Genomic DNA, 26,316 nt, shown 5'->3' with positions numbered 1-26,316 from the left:
GACTGGGAGGGACTGAGGCAGTGTGTTCTAGTGGTTATTGCTGAGAGACTGGGAGGGACTGAGGCAGTGTGTTCTAGTGGTTATTGCTGAGAGACTGGGAGGGACTGAGGCAGTGTGTTCTAGTGGTTATTGCTGAGAGACTGGGAGGGACTGAGGCAGTGTGTTCTAGTGGTTATTGCTGAGAGACTGGGAGGGACTGAGGCAGTGTGTTCTAGTGGTTATTGCTGAGAGACTGGGAGGGACTGAGGCAGTGTGTTCTAGTGGTTATTGCTGAGAGACTGGGAGGGACTGAGGCAGTGTGTTCTAGTGGTTATTGCTGAGAGACTGTGAGGGATTGAGGCAGTGTGTTCTAGTGGTTAGAGCTGAGCGACTGGGAGGGATTGAGGCAGTGTGTTCTAGTGGTTATTGCTGAGAGACTGGGAGGGACTGAGGCAGTGTGTTCTAGTGGTTATTGCTGAGAGACTGGGAGGGACTGAGGCAGTGTGTTCTAGTGGTTATTGCTGAGAGACTGGGAGGGACTGAGGCAGTGTGTTCTAGTGGTTATTGCTGAGAGACTGGGAGGGACTGAGGCAGTGTGTTCTAGTGGTTATTGCTGAGAGACTGGGAGGGACTGAGGCAGTGTGTTCTAGTGGTTATTGCTGAGAGACTGGGAGGGACTGAGGCAGTGTGTTCTAGTGGTTATTGCTGAGAGACTGGGAGGGACTGAGGCAGTGTGTTCTAGTGGTTATTGCTGAGAGACTGGGAGGGACTGAGGCAGTGTGTTCTAGTGGTTATTGCTGAGAGACTGGGAGGGACTGAGGCAGTGTGTTCTAGTGGTTATTGCTGAGAGACTGGGAGGGACTGAGGCAGTGTGTTCTAGTGGTTATTGCTGAGAGACTGGGAGGTACTGAGGCAGTGTATTCTAGTGGTTAGAGCTGAGAGACTGGGAGGGACTGAGGCAGTGTGTTCTAGTGGTTATTGCTGAGAGACTGGGAGGGACTGAGGTAGTGTGTTCTATAGCTATAGATTATAGGGGTGCTTCAGCGGAACAGGGGAGTGTCTGTAGATGTTGGGGTTGTGATGATATTGAGTAACACAGGGAGATTTCATTGCAGCTACAGCCAGCTCACGGAATTAAATACCTGCATGCATTTGTTTTTGGATCTGTTTGCTGGAAGCAATCAATTTGTGAGAATAAGTTGATTACCGCTCTGGAACAGACTCTGGGGGGCGGTTAGGGGAGTCAGACCACACGCCTAAATTGACAATGTTTTTATTGAATTGTTTAAGTATCAATGCAGAACTTATTCGTTTTGAATTGACTTTATTGATTGAAAAAATCAAATCTGCAGTAGCAAGCTCTCTGCCTCGATTAACAGCCTCCCTCTGCTCCACTCCTTCAGGGTATGACCAAAGGCACACCAATGTAACAGCAACAGACAGGAAGGCTCCTTTAAATTTGAATACTTGCAGCTACATTGCAGGGTTCTTTTGCAGTTTGCTGTGTCACAATGTTTCCCTATGTGCCTGCTGTTCTCTGCAGGTTCAGGGCTTTGCCTTGGTTTGCAAAGTGCTGTTCCAAACACATCAGCCTGCCTGTGCTACGCTACACTTTGTTATGCTTTTGCCACAGAGCCACGACTTGAAATCCCTTGGTTTGTATCTTTGAGATTTCAAACAGCTTCTTGTATATGTTGTTTATAAGGTCTGTGTGCCACTACAGCTAACTGCACACTAGCCGGCACCGTCTCAACTGAAATCGTATGTCGTTTGACCCATTTACGCTCCAGCACAGCCACAGCAGCAGAGATCAGCCACAGGCTAACAACATGTAGCACCTGTATTACTGTGTACTGCGTGGAGCAGGTGTTATAGATGAATACTGATGTAAGAAGCATTAACATGGTATTAATGCAGCCAAACTGCACTGGAGGGGAGAGCCCCGATAGACACATTACAAGACAAACGCCTCGCAGAGCAGATGCACTCCCACTGCTCACCCAGCACACCCGCTGCTCTGCCACTCAGAGTGCTTGTAGCCGACAACACAGCGACATAAATCCTACCAGCCACACACTACCACTCACCATAGAGGAGCAGTTTCGAAAGAAGCACATGTCAAAGCAAATCTGTGGTTAGTGTCTGCTTTCTAAAGCATGACATCTGGCACCACACCAGGTAAAACAAAGTCCTCAGTTTGCTTGCCTTGCCTTCCAGGAAGTCTGTTTCACCCCAGCAGTCAAATCATCTTACTGGTTGCAAGCATGTACAAAAACACTTGTTGTCTAAAACAGATTTCTTTAAAAATACTAATTTTAGACACAAAGCCAAGGCAGTGTTACCTAATGGACTGCCAGCTGGGCACAGCACAGTGATTACATCCTGATCTCTGAGCTGAGAGTCAGCCTTATCAATGACATCCACACACCATTAGGAATAGTGTTACCTTGAAATGGCCGGCTCTGACCACTGGACCACACTGCCTCAGTCCCTCCCAGTCCCTTAGCTCTAACCACTAGGCCACACTGCCTCCCTCCAATGCTGTATGCCTTTACTTCGCTTTGTTATTGCTGTTTGTCAGCCCCTGCTTGCTGGCAGGAGAATTATGTCTATAAATCACATCATTGCAGATCTGCAAGCACACGGTTCTGTCTGAAAGTCGCTCCATTACTCTGAGAGTGTATTCCCAACACTCACAGGGCTGTCAATCTCCCGCCTCACCACGGAAACGGAGCTCAGAGACGACATCACCTCCTCACAGCATTCACTGTTTCCATGGTGACATACACAGATGCAAAACCCTGAAGCTGTTTCAGAGATGCAGAAAAGTATTTTATAGGAAGCGGCGAAAAGGAAGATCGAAGACTTATTGCAGTTTTTAATTAAATTGTTTTAAAGGATTAGCCTAAATACTTTCTTTTTACTAGAAGTAATATTTAAAAATGCACTGTGATATTTAATATACAAACACATTTTTATTGAATCCTTTATTAAATGCTTTAAAAGGTCCACCAGCTTTCCACACCCCATTAAGAATGCATCAGCATAACAAAGTGTAATAAAGCACAGTGAAAGCAAGGTGACCCACAGTGTCCTTCCGTGCTCTTTGACTTTACTCTCACAGATTACCCCTCTGCGTCTGCACCACAGGGCCAGCTCGTGAGTTATTCATAGAGCACTTTTTTCAAAGGTCTGTTTTCTGGAATACAATGCGGTTCTTGAAGCTCCTGCTGGCTTCCTTTGCAGCTATTAGAGAATAGAATACCGTATTTTATTCCTAAAAAAACCTTCTTTAAATAGCTCAGGAGTTTGTGACTAGGGCCCCTGGTCTTTCTGTAATTAACATGGCGTGTGACCCCTTTAAGGAGTTTGTTCCGGTGTTGAACGCACCAGCTCTGACTCTGACTCTTTTTTTCCCCTGGTTTACATTCTTGCACTTCCTCCCTGCCCTTCTGCTGACAGCTCATAGCAGAGTGGTGGAGTCAAGGAGGGAGGCAGAGTGCGTGTGCCCACGGCTGAACCGCAGCTATGAAAAGACAGTCTGAAGGGTAACGTGTGCAAGGACTCCGGGAATGGTACCCTGCAGCAATCTATGAAAAAGACCTAGGAGTTTTTGTTGACTCAGAAATGTCTTCATCTAGACAATGTGGGGAAGCTATAAAAAAGGCTAACAAGATGCTCGGATACATTGTGAAAAGTGTTGAATTTAAATCAAGGGAAGTAATGTTAAAACTGTACAATGCACTAGTAAGACCTCATCTTGAATATTGTGTGCAGTTCTGGTCACCTCGCTATAAAAAAGATATTGCTGCTCTAGAAAGAGTGCAAAGAAGAGCGACCAGAATTATTCCGGGCTTAAAAGGCATGTCATATGCAGACAGGCTAAAAGAATTGGATCTGTTCAGTCTTGAACAAAGAAGACTACGTGGCGACCTAATTCAAGCATTCAAAATTCTAAAAGGTATTGACAGTGTCGACCCAAGGGACTTTTTCAGCCTGAAAAAAGAAACAAGGACCAGGGGTCACAAATGGAGTTTAGAAAAAGGGGCATTCAGAACAGAAAATAGGAGACACTTTTTTACACAGAGAATTGTGAGGGTCTGGAATCAACTCCCCAGTAATGTTGTTGAAGCTGACACCCTGGGATCCTTCAAGAAGCTGCTTGATGAGATTTTGGGATCAATAAGCTACTAACAACCAAACGAGCAAGATGGGCCGAATGGCCTCCTCTCGTTTGTAAACTTTCTTATGTTCTTATGTTCTTATGTTCAATCTGAGATCTGGTCATCGTTTCTTTGCTATTGCAATTCTGCAGATTTATTTGCCTCAACCAGCATGCTGCACGCTTCATGCACTGAAGCATGTCAAAGTGCTGTGGCCAGGGCCTGCTTCGTAACCTACCGTTGTTGTTTAGTTCAGCAAAAGTTTTAGCACATTAGTGTTTCCATTCACCATGACTGGTGTTTTAATCCAGCCCTTCAGATACTAATGATGTCGTTTTGGAATGATGAATTGTTCAATTTACTGCCATATCATATAAAAAAGAAAAAAAAATCCAACCCATTTTCTCAGCACTTCTCATAGGATCTGCCGCCTGCTTCCCACCCTCCTCACTCTCTCCTCCCCTCTCAGACCCTCCCATCTCCTCTCCTCCCCATCCTTCCCTCACCCACTCCTCCCCTCTTAGTCCCTCCACTATCCTCCCCTCAGTCCCTCCACTCCCCTCTATCACTCCCCTCTCCTCTCCTCCCCTCTCAGTCCCTCCACTATCCTCCCCTCTCAGTCCCTCCCGCTCTCCTCCCCTCTCAGTCCCTCTCTTCTCCGCTCATCCCCTCAGTCCCTCCACTCCTCTCCTCGACATCCCTCCCTCAGCCTATCCTCGCCTCTCAGTTCCTCCCCTCTCCTCTCCTCCCCGTCCCTCCCTCCCCCTCTCCTCTCCTCCCCTCTCGTCCCCTGTCCCTCCCCTCATTCCTCCTCCTCAGTCGTCCCCCCCTCGTCATGCATTCTATGATTCTCATCTCCCTCTCCCTCCCTCCTCCTCCTCCTCCCCTCAGGGGGAGTCCTAGAGGATCCCTTCCCCTCCCTCCGATAGGAGTGGGAGGTATCCTGATGAGGGGAGAGTCATCTCCATTCATCCCTCCCCTTAGGCTTCCCCCTGGGAGAGGGAGTCGGAGAGTCCCGTCAAGTGGGAGATTCAGGTCCATGGAACCAAGGGAGATGATCTCGTACAGAAGGTCATTCAGTCCTATGATTCTCATCTCCCTAAGCAGTACTGTGAACACTTGGTAAGAGGAGCCTATGAGCTCTCTCTCATGCATCAGACTCGCCATCATGCTCTCCCCTGGAAATCCCTCTCTACAATCTCCAGGGTTGGGTCCTCCCCCTCCTCTGCCCCACTCCTCCTCCCTGCCCAATTCCATCATGCTTTCTATGATTCTCATCTCCATACATACTGTAACACTTGGCTCTGCCTGCTTCCCACAGCTCTCTGAGTGACACAGAGCGCCACACACACACAGACACACACTGACACTCGAGAACACACACATTACACTGCTCCCTGCACACTGTGTACACACAGACACCGACACTGCTCCCTGCACACTGTGTACACACCGGCGCTGCTCCCTGCACACTGTGTACACACGAAGACACAACGCTGCTCCCTGCACACTGTGTACAGCATGAAACACACAATGTCACACACAGCATGAAGACACACACACACTGTTTTCTGTGACACACACACCACACCCACACATGCACACATAACAATGCACCAGAGCTTGTGAGACAGCTACACACACACACAATAAGACACACTGTGTGCACGAGAATGTCATTTCCATTTCCCCTCTGACTGTGTACAGCATGAAGACACAACGCTGCTCCCTGCACACTGTGTACAGCATGAAGTGTACGCTGCTCCATGCACACTGTGTACAGCCCAGACAGCGCTGCTGATGCACACTGTGTACAGCATGAGACACCCGTTATGCTCCCTGTGCTGTGATCCACTGACGAACTGTGAAGACACCGACGCTGCTCCCTGCACACTGTGTACAGAAGACACCAACGCTGCTCAATGCACACTGTGTACAGCATGAAGACACCGACGCTGCCCCTGCACACTGTGTACAGCATGAAGCGGCGCTGCTGTGAACGACTGTGTACAGCATGAAGACACCAGCGCTGCTCCCTGCACACTGTGTACAGCATGAAGACACCGACGCTGCTACCTGCACACTGTGTACAGCATGAAGACACCGACGCTGCTCCCTGCACACTGTGTACAGCATGAAGACACCGACGCTGCTCCCTGCACACTGTGTACAGCATGAAGACACCGACGCTGCTCCCTGCACACTGTGTACAGCATGAAGACACCGACGCTGCTCCCTGCACACTGTGTACAGCATGAAGACACCGGCGCTGCTCCCTGCACACTGTGTACAGCATGAAGACACCGACGCTGCTCCCTGCACACTGTGTACAGCATGAAGACACCGGCGCTGCTCCCTGCACACTGTGTACAGCATGAAGACACCGGCGCTGCTCCCTGCACACTGTGTACAGCATGAAGACACGACGCTGCTCCCTGCACACTGTGTACAGCATGAAGACACCGACGCTGCTCCCTGCACACTGTGTACAGCATGAAGACACCGACGCTGCTCCCTGCACACTGTGTACAGCATGAAGACACCGACGCTGCTCCCTGCACACTGTGTACAGCATGAAGACACCGACGCTGCTCCCTGCACACTGTGTACAGCATGAAGACACCGACGCTGCTCCCTGCACACTGTGTACAGCATGAAGACACCGACGCTGCTCCCTGCACACTGTGTACAGCATGAAGACACCGACGCTGCTCCCTGCACACTGTGTACAGCATGAAGACACCGACGCTGCTCCCTGCACACTGTGTACAGCATGAAGACACCGACGCTGCTCCCTGCACACTGTGTACAGCACGAAGACACCGACGCTGCTCCCTGCACACTGTGTACAGCACGAAGACACCGACGCTGCTCCCTGCACACTGTGTACAGCATGAAGACACCGACGCTGCTCCCTGCACACTGTGTACAGCATGAAGACACCGACGCTGCTCCCTGCACACTGTGTACAGCATGAAGACACCGGCGCTGCTCCCTGCACACTGTGTACAGCATGAAGACACCGACGCTGCTCACTGCACACTGTGTACAGCATGAAGATGGCAGGCCCAGTGTAATAAAGACAGACATTAGAGATGTGATGCATGATACCATTTGTGCATGACACCATCCACCAACTCTCATGAACTTTTCATCTTACTTAAATTCAAGTATCCTTCTAATGGGAAAATGCTATTATCAAAGCAAGCTGCAACAAAGCCAAGGAAGAGAATGTGAAGACATGGGATCGGTTTTATCTATGGACCAAAACCTTTACAGGCGCAAATATTCTAAAAAGACTCTTTTAAAATGGTTTACGACGGCCGCAACATTTCATAGATCCACACACACACCGACATACACACACAGACACAATACACAGAAACATACATACACATACAGCCACACACAATACACAGAAACACAAGCTCACAATACACAGAAACATACATACACATACAGCCACACACAATACACAGAAACACAAGCTCACAATACACAGAAACATACATACACATACAGCCACACACAATACACAGAAACACAAGCTCACAATACACAGAAACATACATACACATACAGCCACACACAATACACAGAAACACAAGCTCACAATACACAGAAACATACATACACATACAGCCACACACAATACACAGAAACACAAGCTCACAATACACAGAAACATACATACACATACAGCCACACACAATACACAGAAACACAAGCTCACAATACACAGAAACACACACACACACACACACACACACACACACACACAACACACAGAAACACACACTCAACACACCTAACCTCTTATCAACCCTGAAACAGCTGCTGTGTTTCTGATGGTAATAAGAGATGATGCTGGATTGCTTCGTTCTCAAGCACACCTAATTATTTTAATTAGCCCTGCTTTGCATATGAAATAAAAGGGGGGGGGGGGCAGGGAGGCTGAGTAAAGGCAGAAGCTACATGTTATCCAGTCACTGTATTTGTAAGGATTGGCAAATCAGTGGGTTAATTCATTGTTGCTCGCTGTTGTTATTGACAATTCAATAATGTCTGCAGCAATCCAGTTATACTGAAGCAGGCTTGCAATGGAGGCATGGTTACTATCGTCATGACAGACTCAGGGAAACTTCAGAAATCTGATAAACCTCGATAGAGGACAGCAAGGACAGCTCTCATACATATATAAAAACCTGTCCTTACAACAAATCATCTTATTGCAATATAACTTGTTATAAATTGTCAAGTTACGGAGTCATGAAATATGAAGGCATGACTGGAATGTGGCAGTGTTGTTTCTAAAGCTGAAAATACAAAGACACATGGCAGCAAAGCCCACAGACAGTTTGCCAGTGAGAGGGTTAGGGGTCCAATCTGATTGGTTGCTCTCAGTTCATTCCTCCACTGTCTCAGCAGAGAGGAGTCGCTCAGTGGTGTTTGTTTCCATTCTTCTAGGGTGCAGAGACACAAGCTGCCTGTACTGCATCCCGCGGTGTACCAATTCCGCACACCCTACCTGCAGCAGCAGGAGGTTATGAATGACACGGCCAGACCAGCCCTGCCTTCAGACTGGTCAGCACCGACCGGTGTGACCATTAACAACACGTTGCACAACAGCACAGTGAAAGCACGGGTAAGCACAGCGAAGCATATTAAAAACCATGGCAAACTATGGGGAAAGCATGGGAAAGCTGCTAAACGAGGTTGCACGTTTCCTGTGGTAAACATTTATATGGGAAAACAACGCAACAGATCGCAGCTCCATCATTTAGGCACACTGCCAAGGAATTCTTTAAACAACGATTGTACTGAACGACTATTAAACATAAAAAGTGCTCTTGTTTTTTCACTTTCGAACGATGCTGTGACATATTGTTAACAGTAATTATTATAACTACTATCATTATATAATAAACATGTTATGGGTGGTCCCAGGGGGTGTGTATTATCTTCAAGTTCATCCAGTTGGATCACGGCCAAGGTCAGCAGAGCCATCCCTTCCATCAGGGTCTACGTGATGAAAGGAGTTTCGCTGGGCCAACTGAACTAGCGGACACTCTGCTTCTGTCTCCCTAGTCTCCCTCCCTCCCTCATCCCCTCCCTTTCACTGAAAAAAACCATCCTGGATCAGTAACGTGGGCTGATCCTATGTGCTTCAGGGTTCACAAACAGGGAGATGCCCCTACCAGACTCAGAGCACAGACAGTGTGTGTTAACACACAGTGACTGAGAGCAGCATAGTGAAGCGTTACAGACAATGAAAATGAAAATGTTTCCGGTGTGGAGGGGAGTCCCAGAATCAGAACGACAGTCAAAAAGTGTTCATTGCCGGGGAGCATGTCAGTAACTGCACTTATAAAACGTCAGTGACTGCACTTATAAAACTTTGCACCAGTAAAATCATGACAAGGTGTGTGGTCCAGTGGTTATGGGCTTGTAACCAGGAGGTCCCCGGTTCAAATCCCAGCTCAGCCACTGACTCACTGTGTGACCCTGACCAAGTCACTTAACCTCCTTGTGCTCTGTTGTTGTAAGTGACTCTGCAGCTGATGCATAGTTCACACACCCTAGTCTTGTATCTTGTAAAGTGCTTTGTGACTATGAAAGGTGCTATATAAAAATTAATTATAATTATTATAGTGAAAGCATGGTTAAGTTTAGGTAAACCCCAGACAGGTAAAACACACTAATACAATATCATGTATTATGAATGCACAGTTCTCGCAATCACAGGCCTGAATAAAACACCTACTCACAGAACCAAAGCAACGGATGTTGCCAGGCTACTGAACAATTAGGATAAGGGGCGGCGCGCACAAACCTGTGTGGCTACATTGATTACTACTTTAACAAAAAATGGTTCAAACTGCATTATGTTGTAAATGGGGTCTGAAACCAGCCCCATGCACTGAGCAGCTGCTAAACACAGTACATAAGAAATGCAAAGCTCAAGGGCTGTTTGTTCGCTGAAGGTTTTATCTTCCTATTTTATGTTTTTTAAGCTGGGGGGGATATCAGGAAAAGTTTGAGGAAAAAAAAATCAAAACATCTGGATGCAGAAGCCAAGTGGAAAACTCCAGATGCTGATATGATCGAGTCTGAGAACACAGAAAGCTGCACATTCGCCTTTTTTCAGGGTGCAAAGCAGCTGGATTCCTGCCCCAGATTGACATCACTGCACCTCTATAATCTGCAGCTGCAAGGGAATTGGTGCCAGTAACATCCCTCAGCACAAGCTCCATCCCTAAACAAAGGGGTGGAAATGAAACAAGTCTGTTTCTAGTAAGCGGCTCTCCCTGTGTCCCTCTCCCCTCGGAGGGGCTGCGTTCCCAGGATCAGTGTGGCTCAAAAAACTTCCTCCCCAGCCCAGAGCTGCGCAACCCCCCCCTGCTCTGTGTGCCAAGACCAGGGGGTCCCTCACACTGCCTCAGCCCTCCATTCCCACACTCAGAAGCTCAGGAAGCAAGACAGAAAGTGAAAATGGGATTCTCTGCTCTCTGAGCGACGCGTTTGGGCTGTTAATAAACGCTTCCCAGGAAATACATAGTAATCTGTTTTCTACAAAGCAGGAGAACAGTAGGTTAGGTAAGCTAGATTCTCAAATATATCTTTTTTTTTTAGAAAAATGACACCAATTACAATTCTAAAACGAAAAAGAAACAGCTATTTATAACTATTGGGTGTGTTTTCTGACTCTCTGACGCTCTGGAATGAAGAGTTTTAAGAATCTAGCCCATTCTGAAGACTTTAATATCATTTAAAACCCAGAGGTCACACAGCACATCAAAACTGAACCCAGTCAAAGTAATTATTCACGTGATAGTTTACTGTTCTGGGAGATGACTGCCGCAATTAAACAATGAAATCCATGACATGAAAAGGCTCCTGCAACTGGCACCCACCTTGCATGCTGATTCAAATCAATTCATTCCTGGTTTAGAGAGCTAAAAACCCTGACCTGTCCTAAAGTGTCCTGGAATCATTGGGCAGGCTGTCCTGAGGCAGCTGGCTGTCCGTCCCATCCCGTCATCTCTGAATCCCTGGCATTTGAGCAGTGGGGCAGCAGACAGCATCCTATTTGTGATTTGCTCTCACGTTACTCATCTGTCGGATGTCATGAAACCAGCCTGCTCTCACTGCCTGTCCCGCAGTCACCACATTCAATGAGATAGCGGTGTTCAGCTGAGCCCCGTGTCATTAACAGTGCAGCTGAGTGTGATTCCCTGTGGAGCGTTTCAAACGAGACCACTGAGAGATGGCTATTGGGTTAGCCCTGTTCCACTGTGTCTCTAATGCAGTTATACCGGGGAGCTCTGTCAGGGCAGTCACAGGAACTTGTATTCCTCTCTTGTGTGTGCTACAGCAGGGTCAGGCCTGGTCAGCTCTTCTTCTTCTTCAGCCAGGGTAAGGTCTATTTGTTGATGGCAGTCATGACCAGTGTCATGCATACTTTAAAAACAATAGGAACTTTCCACAACTATGGTCAATAGTTTGCATCCCCCTCTATATATAATGAACTCATAAAGTCACTTCATAAAGTCGAATGAAACCTGCTGAATAACTGTACCACTTTGTAGCTTTCCATATACTTTGTGAAAAACTGACACAAATTGAAAAATATGACATTTTGAAATCTAAAATGAAATACTATCCTGCTATTATGGCTTTCTTGGATTACATGATGTCTAAATTATGTTCATATAGGTTTTTTGTTTTGTTTTGTTTTTAATTATGTCTCAGTCCTAAAATTCTAGGTGATGTAAAAGGTTTGGCTGTAGCTGCACATTAGTTTGCCAGTATTGGATCACTGGGTCCACTTGTGAAAAGGAGATCTGGTCTGGAGTTCTGTGACTTTGGCCCGGCAGTCAATGTGAAGGACGCACAGAGGGAACTCATAAATTCAGTGTCCTGCGCTTCGCTAGGCAGCAGATGATGAGCTTCTGTGCCAGTGACTGCCAATGCTGGTACGACTTTGCTCATTAATATCTTTGACATGAACAATGATCTATTTAGGGATGCTGGGATGTTCAGCGGGCAGGCCGTTGAGGTAGAAACATTTGCATTCTGTGCAGTGTTGATGAGGGACAGCTGTCCACCTGTGTCTCTGAGTGCCGTAGACTGAGCGAGGCAGTGGGAAGAATGCAGAGGCATCAGTCTCTCTCTCTCTCTCTCTCTCTCTCTCTCTCTCTCTCTCTCTCTCTCTCTCTCACCTTGCATTCAGACTGCAAGGGCAGGGCGGCCTCCAGCTTCCCTATCACAGATCTGCTGGTGCTGCAAATTTCATGGAACAGTGTCTGGATGGCAGCGATCTCTCATCCCCTGAGACAACGGTGATTATTCTCTCTGAGGTCACTCCTCTCCTCCTGCCTGTGTCTCACCACCCAGTCCAGCTCGCTGCCCCTCAGGACAGGATTAGGGTGAGGAGGAGGGGGTATACAGAGCCTACATTAAGGGTTACCAACATTGGTCTTTCCACTCCAGGGGCCGGCTTTTCAGAATCTGGACAACAGTGATGCAGATTTTGTAATCCTATACTTTGTGATCGGAATTACATTTATCTGGATTGTTTTTCACCGCTGGATTACATTTATCCAGATTACAAATAATTACAATTACAAAATCCATTTTTTTTTTTTTTTTAAGTAATTTCGATCACAAAGTATAGGATTACAAAATCTGCATCACTGTTATCTAAATGATACATTTTGAAAAACCAGCCCCAGGTCTTTGTTCCAGCCCTGTTCTAAATTGTTTAATTGAACCAACTGTAAAATGAACATGCATTTGCTGTGGTAAAGTTTAATAAAAAGGAAAGCTATTTTTAGCTAACTTTTTGCCTATAATCTTCAATATAACTGCTAGTTCAACAAGCCCTGTGAACAAGGTCAATGTGTCAATGCATCTCCACAGCAAACATGACGCAATCACCCCAACCCACACACTAACACACCCACACACACACTGCCTCTCCCTCTCGCTCTCCATATACACTACAGCAAATCACAGGAATGCTGACTCCTTAAGAACACTCGAAAATAACAATCTCTCAATAAAACTAATCTCAGTATAGGGACACACACACGCAAACACACACACACACACACACACACACACACACACACACACACACACACACACACATGCACTGCCAAACAAACACACACTCAAACACGTACAGCTGCACACACAGACACATGTGATAGACTGCCGCACATCGGGGGGGGGGGGGGGGGGGGGGCCCTGCTGCCCCAGCGCAGCTCCTGGAGTTGCTGAGACGCAGATGCTCATCTGCATTTAGGCACATTATTGAGATGCACCTGATCTCTAAAGCAATTTGCATTCACTGAATATCTGTAAGTGCCCATCCTGTATATAAAACCTGTAGAACTACCCTTATAAAAGTTACACTGTAACTCATTAGGATGATTATACTATGCATTTACCATGGTTTACCATACTTTTCTGTGCTTTACAATGCTTATCTATACTTTACAATGCTTTCACACTTTGCTGTGCTTTTAGCATCGTAAACTACCAAATGTATAACCCTATAGATTCTGCCATGCCGTGCCATGTGTGATACCCCACTCATACACAGATGATGTTGTGTCGCTCAGCAGCAGCTGTGATCCCCTGTTAGTCAATGGACTTGGTTCAGTAAGTTAAAAGGGTTAGAGACCCTGCTGGCCAGTGACACTCCGGCGCGATCACAGAGACAGCGAGCACTGACACAAGCCCCCCTCCGTTTGCTTCTCAGACACATATGATCTTGAGCTGCTCAGTATAATCTACTCAGAGCTATTGTACTACAGCACTGCGAAAAATGCAGTTTATAGTGTAGTTTACAGTGTAGCTTTTCCCATATAGTTTTTTTTTTTTTAAATAAATCTAAACATTTAAAACCCCTTCCACTCTGTCAACCTCACTCACTGCTCTGAGAAATATTGCTCACACAATATTTGACAAGACATGTAAAAGACTCAGAAGATTGAGGCTATTTTAAGACTCTCCTAACTCCCAAACTATGTGTGCTGCCATCCCCTTGCTGATGTTGTCGTGTGTATGGGAGCAGAGGAATGAGTCTAGACGGGGGGGGGGGGGGGGGGGGGGGTTCAAGGTTACAGTAGCTACAGCAAACTCTCCAACGCTGGCAAATTAACCATGGGACCTGCCTTGTTTGCTTCTCCCTGGGTCGCTGGAAACACCCACATATTTGAATGAAAATAACCCAGAGAATCTCAAAGAGGCACATGGAAAGAACACAATGTTCTCCACCAGCCATGCTGAAGGATAATCTCCCCAGCTTTCCCAGTAAACACTGAACTTTGGAAAAACAGAAGAGCAATTTAAGAAGCAACTTCTAGCCCTCGCCGCCATGCCATGGACCTGATTATAATAAGAACCATCCGGGTCAACAGCAAATCCTTCAGAGCACCTCACAGCAGCATACTGCAGGTCATGTTTGCAACCAAGAAAAACAGACAGATTGAGATTTTCTCATACAACAGCCAATGATTTCCATGGCTCTGAGCCACAGCCAGTACTTGTTCTTGAACTATGATCTGCTCTGATCTCAGAAAGATAAGCAGCAGCAGCAGGGTCAGGCCTGGGCAGCACTTCTACCTCCTGGACTGTGATCTGCCCAGATCTCTCGAAGCTGTTGGTGGCTCCATTACGAGAGCACTGGTCCGAAGCCAGTACAGAGTGACAGGCCCCAGCCGGGAGTGAGGGAGAGAGTCACAGTTCCTGGCCATGCGCCAGTGGCTCAGTCCCCAACTGAATCTCATCTGACAAATAATCAGCCTCCAGCTTCCTCCTGCACTGCCACACAATCTTCTGAAACACAGCCGATTCCCCTGGTGTACACCAGCAATGAGGGGAGTCAGAGAGGACAAGGCTAACCAGACATGCTACAATCAGAGCTGCGAGACAGGGAGGAAGGCTGTGTGGTCTAGCAGTTAGGAACTGGGACTTCGTTTCCCCAACTAGACGAGGGGCTGCCACGTGTTCAACTGAATTTCTCAGAAGCCTTGGGAGTGCGCCCAGCATTTCTGAAAAATGCCCCGTGGATGTTTCTGTAAGAGGAAGCTGAACATGCAGTTCAGCTGGGTGAATTTTGGAAAGCACCCTTTAGTACAAAGCCAGGAATGTAGTCAGGGTGCACCTTTTGGCGAAACTGGTCTTCCTATGCAAAGCCTGAGAATGATGTTAAAATCTGCTCCCCATGTGGTAATGTTATTTTATCTCAAACGTCAAGCTGTTGGCTGTGTTCTGCTAACATAATTATATATGAGGTTCTGTGAGCTCACTGACAGAAACATGTTCCGTCACACTCACTCAAACTCAACTTGATCGACTCCAGCCTGCAAGACACACAACCTCTGTCTCTATTTTTAGATCATTAAAATAGACCACATAGCTCGCTGTGCCTTTTTAGAAATAATAGTCCAAGTTCTGTACAGTGTCGAATTAGAAGTGTTCCTGTTTTCAGCTCAATGAATGCCATACGTCCTGGAGAGGGGATTAGCGTTATCAGTTCTAAAATCTAAAATGAGTATGCAGTTGTGTTTTAACACTGCATAAAATGGCAAAAATATATCTTAACACAGGTGTTTGTTAATTGATACTTTACTTTAACCACAATTACAATTGAATCCTAGGCACAGTCTAATCAAAATCCTCCAGCAAACAGGCTCTCCAACTTAAAACAAACTATCCCTTTTTGAATGATATGATCCTCTAGGGGATAATATTCCTGAGGTTTGGCAGGTGAAGGCTTTTTTATTAGTTTATAAAGAGGGTATAAAATGAGGCATGAAACAGCCAGCACATTGTTCACAGGTAATAAACAGAAAACAGCGACCTTGGCTATAAAGTGGCACTGGTGATTGCTGTACTAAAAAAAATATCTGTCTGCTGCTGGCTCTTCTGAAACTAAATGCACTGAGGGGAAAACAAAGGCAGGGGTGTAAATGAGACTCCTAATCCACCAATTCCAGGTTTTACTATGAGCTTGATTAGCTACAGTCTATACAAGACAAGCTTCTTTCACACTGGCATGCTCTACCCGGGTCAGGACCTGGTGCCAGGCGGGTTGGCTAAGTGATTTCACACTGGCATGCTCTACCCGGGTCAGGACCTGGTGCCAGACGGGTTGGCTAAGTGATTTCACACTGGCATGCTCTACCCGGGTCAGGACCTGGTGCCAGGCGGGTTGGCTAAGTGATTTCACACTGGCATGCTCTACCCGGGTCGGGACCCGCTGCCAGGCGGGTCGGGTACACAAGTTCACACTGCTTTTTGATAAAGCAGGGTTGACCTGGGTGACAGACCCAAGTACACAGTGCAGGTATCAATGCCCCGGAAGCAGCTTGTTACGGACACTTCCGTCCAAGCGTCTCTGGATTGAACCGTCGGCCCACAGCAAATGTTTCTTCTTTGTTATGTCGTTGGCTTACAAACAGCCGTCATGCATTTTGTCTCACACTGGCATCTGGGTAGGAGTTCCAGTGTGAAAGGGACTTAAGGTGTTAAACTCATAGTAAAACCAGAAATGGATCAAACTGCTATGCAATGGGAGTCTTATTCCCATTCCTGAAAGCCTGCAGGGCTTCAGTGGAATCCAGGCTTTCTGAGCTCTGTAAAGTAATCAAAGCCCTTTAATGCAATCCTTTCAGCAGTTTGAAACACACACATTCACTTTTCAACAGGGCTCATAATTAGGTAGTCTGGTTTGTTCCTGCAAGAGTTCTGCAGACAACATATCTGTATTCACTGTGTGAAACTGGATATCGTCCCCTCAATCTAGATATACTGAAAGAAATAAAACCATTTCCAACAAGAGGCCTCTTGCTGTGTCTTCAATGTTGAGATTAGTTTTGATTCAAATACTTACATCACTGGGTGATGTGGACTCCAAGCCCCAACAAAGTTATCTGAATTTGATCTTATTTTCTACTGATTTTACTGTACTTTAAAACTACTCTTATCTGTAATGTGATATTCTACAACCTGGTATTTTACAATGTGATATTTTGTACTGTGCTACTTTGTACTGTGATATTCTGTAACAATTGTAAGTCGCTCTGGATAAGGGCGTCTCTTAAGAAATAAATAATAAAAATAATAATAACAACTCATTTGGACATTGAGAAAGACTTGTAATCTAAATGTTAATCTATTGAGTGTTTAATAGTTCTGAGTGTTCTCTCATTTTGGACCACATGATCCCTTTTGCTGTCAGCGCTGTCAATGTGGAGCTGGACCACGTGATACCTCGTGCTGTCAGCGCTGTCGACGTGGAGCTGGACCACGTGATACCTCGTGCTGTCAGCGCTGTCGACGTGGAGCTGGACCACGTGATACCTCGTGCTGTCAGCGCTGTCAATGTGGAGCTGGACCACGTGATACCTCGTGCTGTCAGCGCTGTCGACATGGAGCTGGACCACGTGATACCTCGTGCTGTCAGCGCTGTCGACGTGGAGCTGGACCACGTGATACCTCGTGCTGTCAGCGCTGTCGACGTGGAGCTGGACCACGTGATACCTCGTGCTGTCAGCGCTGTGACGTGGAGCTGGACCACGTGATACCTCGTGCTGTCAGCGCTGTCGACGTGGAGCTGGACCACGTGATACCTCGTGCTGTCAGCGCTGTCGACGTGGAGCTGGACCACGTGATACCTCGTGCTGTCAGCGCTGTCGACGTGGAGCTGGACCACGTGATACCTCGTGCTGTCAGCGCTGTCGACATGGAGCTGGACCACGTGATACCTCGTGCTGTCAGCGCTGTCGACGTGGAGCTGGACCACGTGATACCTCGTGCTGTCAGCGCTGTCGACGTGGAGCTGGACCACGTGATACCTCGTGCTGTCAGCGCTGTCGACGTGGAGCTGGACCACGTGATACCTCGTGCTGTCAGCGCTGTCGACGTGGAGCTGGACCACGTGATACCTCGTGCTGTCAGCGCTGTCGACGTGGAGCTGGACCACGTGATACCTCGTGCTGTCAGCGCTGTCGACGTGGAGCTGGACCACGTGATACCTCGTGCTGTCAGCGCTGTCGACGTGGAGCTGGACCACGTGATACCTCGTGCTGTCAGCGCTGTCGACGTGGAGCTGGACCACGTGATACCTCGTGCTGTCAGCGCTGTCGACGTGGAGCTGGACCACGTGATACCTCGTGCTGTCAGCGCTGTCGACGTGGAGCTGGACCACGTGATACCTCGTGCTGTCAGCGCTGTTGACATGGAGCTGGACCTCGTGATATCTCGTGTTGTCAGCGCTGTCGACGTGGAGCTGGACCACGCGATACCTCGTGCTGTCAGCGCTGTCGACGTGGAGCTGGACCACGTGATACCTCGTGCTGTCAGCGCTGTCGACGTGGAGCTGGACCACGTGATACCTCGTGCTGTCAGCGCGTGGAGCTGGACCTCGTGATATCTCTGTCAGCGCTGCGACTGGAGCTCGATACCTCGTGCTGTCAGCGCTGTCGACGTGGAGCTGGACCACGTGATACCTCGTGCTGTCAGCGCTGTTGACATGGAGCTGGACCTCGTGATACCTCGTGCTGTCAGTGCTGTCGACGTGGAGCTGGACCATGTGAAGGGGTTGCGGTACTGTCTTGTAGCTCCCTGTTGTGCTGCAGCACTGTCTGTGTGAGTCTTATCTCTTTGACAAGGTTCCCTTGATGCTGTTGCTCGATTAATTCCAAATGATTTCGGGGAGTATACAAAAACAACTACAGCATGGTGTTTACGCTTTTATTGCATTGTTATAACATACAGCTATCAAGCAGGGGGAACACGTCGTTCCTCTGCTACTGTAAAAATCCTGCTGGTGAAGACAAAACTGTTATTAATTAAAATAACAATCAACAACTTGAATATAAGAAAGTGTTGTGTTTTGCCTCCATATTCTCGGCAATGGTAATTTTACTGTACCAGAAAGACAGTCACTACTGGGTGCTGAAATGAATACATTTTAGAACTCAGGGAGTCCAAACAACTAACTACACAAGCAGCTGCCCAATAAACAGGCGTTGTGAAGGCCCAGTGCAGTGTGAAGACTGTGCTGTACTGCAGGTACTGTATTAAAGCAATACTGCTTAGTAGTTGTATGTTGTTGGTATTTGTCAATCAGTTTGAAACCTCTGTACTGGTAAAGTGTGCAGTTCTGTAAGAAGGACAAACACTGGCATAATATACAGCTGATATGCACTCTCACACATAATACAATGAAAGCAGAGCTCAGACCCTTCTCCTCAGGACTGGGTATCTCTGCTGACAGCTCCCACACACTCTGCCCAGTGCTGGCTGGACTGCATATATATACACATATATATATATGTGTGTGTGTGTGTGTCGGGCACAGTGGCAGCCTCAGCCTGATCTTGAATCCAAACCGCAAGCGCTCGGAAATGAAAAGGCCGTGCTTTTAATAGCTGTTATCCATGGCGCTGGGCCAGGCTGATTTAAAACAAACAAGACACTCTTGTGTTTGGGCAAATTACTGCAAACAAAACACTGTTAAAATAGCAGTCTCTGAGCACTGGCTTGGTGGAAGTGACGGGGGAAGGAATATGTTTGTATACTGAACTGAACAGTGGGGAGGTGCAACTGCTGTCCTGCTGTATTAAGTATGGCAATAGGGTAGTGTCTTTGAGTGCATCAGAAAGACAGTGGTGTAGCCTATAATGTGTTTGAATGTATGCATTGATCCAAGGTCATGTACATCTGAGCTGTGCAACTTTTTTGGAGTTCTTCAGGAGCCTGTATATACACACTAAAACTAAATGCTAACTAAACAGCAGCTTCTAAGAAAAAGAGAAAAGGTTTAAGCACACTGCACTGAGACACAACACCAGTGTGCTGCTCATTAAACATGCTGCATGGGCTTCAACATCTGCTTCTGTCAAACTACCCACAGTACTTATAATATTGCAGTGCAAAACGAACAGCCTTGCTTCAATTCTAAATCCAAATTGCCATATTGTATGTGGCGCTCCATTAGCCTCGTTGCACAGCCTTCATGCGCACTAGTGTAGTGAGATACATCGGGTGGTAGTCTGCCTCGACAATACAAGTCATCGATACCAGCGGGCATTACTGGGGGAAAGAATGGGTGTTGACCGTTAAGCTGTCAGTGATCAAAGAATGCAATGATTAACTCCTGATTCAGCTCAAAACTTGTACAGTGTACAGTATGTAACTCCCCCACTTCCGAGTACACCGGTACAGTATACCAATAAGAATGGGTTCACAACACGTTTTACACAGCGCTATTTATTATTAATATCATAATTCGTATATTACTATTTTTGTCTCTTTGTTTTTCCATTTTAAAAAATTGCTGTAATAAACTTTTTTTTTTTTCCGCTTACCTTTATAATGCTGCTTCTTCGCGGCGCCGTCTTTGCAGCCTCGATAAGGCTGGCTTCTGTATCCGCAGTCGAGCCGCCGGGACTGGAGCGGTCCGCTACCGGAATAGTCACCCCGCTCCGCCGCCCTGCCCTTCCTGAGCGCCCCGGCGTGGGGCACAGCGGTCCCGGTTCCGATTCTTCATCACTACAACTCCTATCGTACTTATTCTCAGACATAGCTGGCAACGGTGAAAAAAAATCAAAGAAATTAAACAGCAATGCTGTACACTACAATATCTTTAGAACCCCCAATGGGAAAATAAGATATGTTTTGTATTTCAGCACAACATCCAGAGTGAGACGCAAGCACCGGGAAACTGTTTCGGATTGAAGAAGGTTTGAAAGAACACAAGTCTCTTCGAAGGCAGTATACTAGGCGGGGATCTGACGGTGTGTTTCTGTACACTGTGATCAGCGTGTCAGTCTGTGCTTGATCCACTAGTGTGGCTACACTAGTTTGACAGGCCAGCTGAATGCTTTCACTTTCCAGGCTCGCTCGCTGCCCAGTTGTCTGCAGCAATGCGAGTTCCTTCTGCAAGTGAGGACTTGACTTTGTAAACTGTTCACAGTTGGGCGACTGGGTGTTTATAATATAATCCAAAGCATCAACAAGTCGAAGCGCCCCTGTCTTCTCAGTCCAAACACATACAGTCTTCTTCGTCTCCCTTTTCTTACGCTTTTGGGTCTAGTGCTAGCAGCAGAGGCCAACCGCAAGTCTTGTGCACCTAATACAGAAAAGCTGTCTCTCTATATGGTGTTTGAACAAACCACGTTTACTTTCGGTTAACCAGTAATCCTTGTTAACAGCAGCAATGCAAGTCTTGCAAAATGTAAGATGCAAGCGCTGTGCCCCTTTTCTCCCGGTCTACAAGCAGTACCTTCCAGTCTTCGTTTGCACACAAGCGCGCCTCGCTAAGCTTAGCGCAGGAAGCCGGTGCCGCTTGCCAGCCTTCTGTTGACAAGAATCAAGACCTCTGACAGCGGCGCCGCCCTCTACCTCGAGGGATGTGCTCTCTCACCAATCAGGACCTCGCTCAGCTGGCAACTTTACAATGAGAAGGTTGCTTGCCAATCAGCTGCCGCGGGCTGGAGATTGGAGGCGTGGTTTGGTTCACGGTGCTGGAACGCCTCACGTTTTGAAAGTAATCCAGATGTGCTCTACAGATGTGGGCGGATGGCTGGATGCAATTGACAAGTTGAATTTACTAATCGCAGAGTTATTTAGGAAAATAATTTTAGAGAAGAGAGTTGATAAGACAGGAATCCAGAAAACATTATTTATTATTATTATTATTATTATTATTATTATTATTATTATTATTATTATTATTATTATTATTATTTATTTGTGAATTTGTTTGAGCGTTTGTTTAATAAAACAGGTTCGCTTGGAGTAGTGGTTCTCAATCCTGGTCCGGGGGACCCCCTGCCCTGCTGTTCCAACTGTGCTCTCAATTACTTAATTACCCTTATTGGAACCAATCACAGCTTTTTACATCTTTTAAAGAGTTGGAGATTTCAAGTTAAATATAACATTTTGTAAGCTAATCAATTTAAAAAGTCAAATTAAGCACATTGTCTTGTGGTCTGGATCAGCACGCCTTGTTCATATCGTAGAGTTAACAGCCATGGGAGGATGCTGTGGATGAGGCGTATGAGAGGAAGAAACTTTGGTATGCTCAACTAGCTGCTGAAGCGGAACAGCGAGGATGGAGAGTCCGGGTTTACCCAGGGGAGGTGGGTTGTCGAGGATTTGTGGCACGCTCTACAACCCGAGTTTCTCAGAGATGTCTGGGTTCAGTGGCCAAGAGTTGTGTCGCACAGTGAAAAACTTATCTGAAACAGCAGAGAGGAGCAGCAACTGGCTGTGTTTGAGACAGAAAGATTCTAGCTGGAGAGTTCAAGCACAATAGAAAGAAAGCAACGCTGATGTACGGGTAAGTAAGCTGGGCTGAGCTGAGTGGGTAATGGAGGGGGGTGATGCTGGGACACCAAAATCACTGTTGAGCCCTCTTGAGGTGTCGTGGGCTAGTTGACGAAACACAGAGGATGGAAGGTGCCCACTTGAAGACCCCAGAGATGTACTCTACTTAGCTCATTCCAGATGGTTGTCATGCTGATGCACTGGGGAGACCGCACTGGGTTGATCCCCGGAGTCAACATCGCAGCCGTTGTGTGTGCTGATGCACTGGGGAGGCAAAATAAGCTGATCCCTGGAGCCAGCATTACACTTCAGCCATCAACACCAGGCAAAGGATAGTTACATCATCAGATGGAAGGAAACGCAAATGGATGGAGATGCAGATGGATCACATTAGTTTACTGTAAAGCTACCTCTTAGTTGGTGCTTATCTTGGCGAGAGCCGAGTTTAAATCAGCATCAAATTTTAACATCTACTCTCATGGAATGGAAATCTCCTCCATATCTCTATAGGCCTGGCTGCCTTCCCTGGTAATATCAATCAATATGTATGTTTGTCACAACCCTTTGCATTTAATAATTCTGCCAGTATTCCCTTCTATACGTCTCCTAATCTCCAGTTTCTACAGTAGTGCCGTTATACCAAGTGGAGCAGCACATAGCCCTGTGTCTTTAAATGGTGAAATCCACTGCATTTTACAATCTCAGGGTCAGTTACCATGCATACATATTAATGCAGATGTGTTTTGACAGTGTACTAAAGGTCTGTCAGCCTTACAGGGTAACTCCAGCCGTCATGGCATGATACTCAAATGGCAAACATTACTGGGGTTCTTTGCTTACATGTGGCAGCTGCAAGGGACAAAAGAGTGTGTGTGTGTGTTTGGCAAATTCACCCAATCCTGGCTAATTCACCCATTCCTGGCTAATTCACCCAACCCTGGCTAAATTCACCCAACCCTGGTTAATTCTCATCCAATCTATCAGCTCTCTCTGTGACCTCTCTGCAAATACCTTCTGGAAATAATCATTCAAATGGGCTCTTTGGTTGGTCATCGACTGAGGCAATTGTAACTCTTAAGCAGCAGCTGGAACATGTGTTTATTATAACTCCTAATAATACTCCCAATAAATTAAAAGCAATTCTACCACATTTCAGCGTTTCAACGTGGCTAATCATCAGCTATTGAGGAGCTACAGTGCTGTTGTTGTGGGGTTCACTGCAGGAGTCCTGCTGGCTCAGTAGAAAGACGTGGGCAGCCGTGTTGGAATTGTTTTCCTTTTCCACCACAGCTTATCCAGCACTCCTTTCAAGCAATGCACTCGAAAAGGAGTAGAAAACCAAAATCTCAGAAAAGCTGGAGTGAATAGGAACATTTTGCTTCAGTGCTGCCAATGATTTAGTTAGACGCACTTCTATTAACATTATGTATTTAAAGAGAGGCAATGGAGTTAAATGTTTTTCTAAGCTTGTTTCCTTACATTTTCTGTAAGGGTCAACAAAGCAGCTGTTACCCAGTCAATGCATCCTATTAATCACCCAGCACTTAATATTGATCTGCAAGCTCTCTAGTGTTCATCAATAGCTGCTTTTTCTTTCAGACACGTTTGTGATATCAGAAGCTATGGGTGAAAGTTTGATTCAAAGCAGATATGCTTATTATTTAAAGAGTAACTATCTATGGGGATCGTTCTTCACGCGAGTCTCTCTTCATTAACTTCGCGTTTCATTCCAGCCCCAGTGAGGAATGTAGCTCTGGCCTCATCAGCACTCTGTACTCTGAGTTTACACTGAAGGATGAAACCCCAACACTCAGAGACAGCACGGTGTGAAACATCAGCCTCAGGTGACAGAACTCTGTGCCTGAGAGGGAGGGATGAAGATTTCACCCACAGCCCTGGACACTTCATCATAAGGACAAAGAGAGCATAGTTCAACCACATGTCAGTACCTTTATACTGGTACATAAAGACATTGATAAATACTTCCCAGGGGAATATATAAAGAGATTGCTTCTGTCATCAGCATGTAGCTGAAACACTCTCAGTTCTCCTGAGCATACAAAGGAGGTGATGGTCACTCTATCAGGAAGTGACAAATCCTACAACGGAAGGCTGTCAACGCTTTCTGTAATGCAATTTATTTATTTTTTTACATATTTGAACCTAAATAAAACTCCATATGAACATTCCCCTCAACAGGATTAAAAGAGAGGAACCCATTCGGATCATCAGTGCTCCTCTGGCTAGCAGCTGAACTGTCAGGGTTATATGGTAGACAAGGGGTTCAAGTCAGGACTGAGGTGCGCTCTCTCTCTCACTCACACTATCTCTCCCTGTCACTCTCACTCTCTCTCCCCCCTCACTCTCTTTCTCACTCACACTATCTCTCCCTGTTACTCACTCTCTCTCCCCCCTCACTCTCTCTCTCACTCACACTATCTCTCCCTGTCACTCTCACTCTCTCTCCCCCCTCACTCTCTCTCTCACTCACACTATCTCTCCCTGTCACTCTCACTCTCACTCCCTGTCTCCCACTCTCTCTCTTCCTCACACTATCTCTCCCTCTCTCACTCTCTCTCTCCCCACTAACTCTCGCTTACACTATTTGTCCCTCTCATTCTAACTCTCGTTTACACTATCTCTCCCTCTCCCTCTCTCTCCCCCTCACTCTCTATCACGCACACTATCTCTCCTTCTCACTCTCTCTCACCACATTCACTCTCTCGCTCACTCTCTCACTCTCACTCTCTCTCCCCCTCTCTCTCGCTCACTCTCACTCTCACTCTCTCTGCCTCTCGCTCACACTATCTCTCCCTCTCCCTCCCCCTCTCTCTCTCTCTCACTCTCTCTGCCTCTCGCTCACACTATCTCTCCCTCTCCCTCCCCCTCTCTCTCTCGCTCACTCTCACTCTCACTCTCTCTGCCTCTCACTCACACTGTCTCTCCTCAGAAGCTCTGATGCGTTTCAATGAGCCATGTGTGCAGGACATGCCTCCCTCTGAATCCAAGTGTGATTGAAGTGCTCTAATCCGTTCAGACACTTCAGCTCTGCATAAGGGTTCAATGCTTTTGTTCCAGTCGTCTATTAATCTAACCCCGGTGCCACCATCTAATGCCCTAACATGAATACTTCCCAATTAGCACTCTCTCCGATCGAGTCATCTGCAGCATAACCAATACAAGGAATTGCAGATTACAGTGCATTGCAGTCTAGCAAGAAGTTAAGCCCAGGTATTGTAAAAGGGGTGCGGAGATTACATTCTGAAGGCTGGGTGTGAGTATTGACAGTACATGAACTCAGAACAGTGTGAATTCAATATGGAGCTCTCCTCTGACAAGTCACGCAGGGCGATGTAGAAGCAGTACCGGCCTGCTAATGAACAGGGTGCTCTGTGCACATCGCTTTGCATGAGCAGTGACTGGCAGACCTCCCGCTGCTCTCTGCTCTATATAGAGACGCTAGCACACAAACACTGGGCCCATAGTTCATTTAATCATGATCACAGACTTAATGAAGTCATTTGTTTATTCTTTTTTGTGAGTTATGTTTTTATCAATTTCAAAGACAACAGGCCCTACGGATGTATATACAAAAATAGTTAAAGTTTCTGTTGTCCGGGATGTTATGTAACTATTGTGTGTGTGTGTGTGTGTGTGTGTGTGTGAGTGTGTGTGTGTGTGTGTGTGTGTGTGTGTGTGTGTGTGTGTGTGTGTGTGTGTGTGTGTGTGTGTGTGTGTGTGTGTGTGTGTGTGTGTGTGTGTGTGTGTGTATGTGTGTGTGTGTGTGTGTATGTGTGTGTGTGTGTGTGTAAAAAGTACAATG

General features: G+C 46.7%; 1 protein-coding gene across 1 annotated transcript in view; it reads right to left on the bottom strand.

The window, feature by feature from the left end:
* The window catches only part of LOC121322402 (inactive phospholipase C-like protein 1), a 42,168-nt gene extending 20,635 nt beyond the window's left edge, over positions 1–21,533 (bottom strand). The window contains exon 1 of the mRNA XM_041262316.1: positions 20,531–21,533. Within this exon, the coding sequence (XP_041118250.1) occupies positions 20,531–20,746 (216 nt within the window). The 5' untranslated portion in view covers positions 20,747–21,533. The remainder of the gene's footprint in view (positions 1–20,530) is intronic.
* Positions 21,534–26,316: the final 4,783 nt, after the last annotated feature.

Source organism: Polyodon spathula, chromosome 10 (assembly GCF_017654505.1).
Source record: "Polyodon spathula isolate WHYD16114869_AA chromosome 10, ASM1765450v1, whole genome shotgun sequence".
NCBI classification, from domain to species: Eukaryota; Metazoa; Chordata; class Actinopteri; order Acipenseriformes; family Polyodontidae; genus Polyodon; species Polyodon spathula.
Note: the sequence above shows the minus strand (reverse complement) of the source record. Positions and strands in the feature narration are given on the sequence as shown.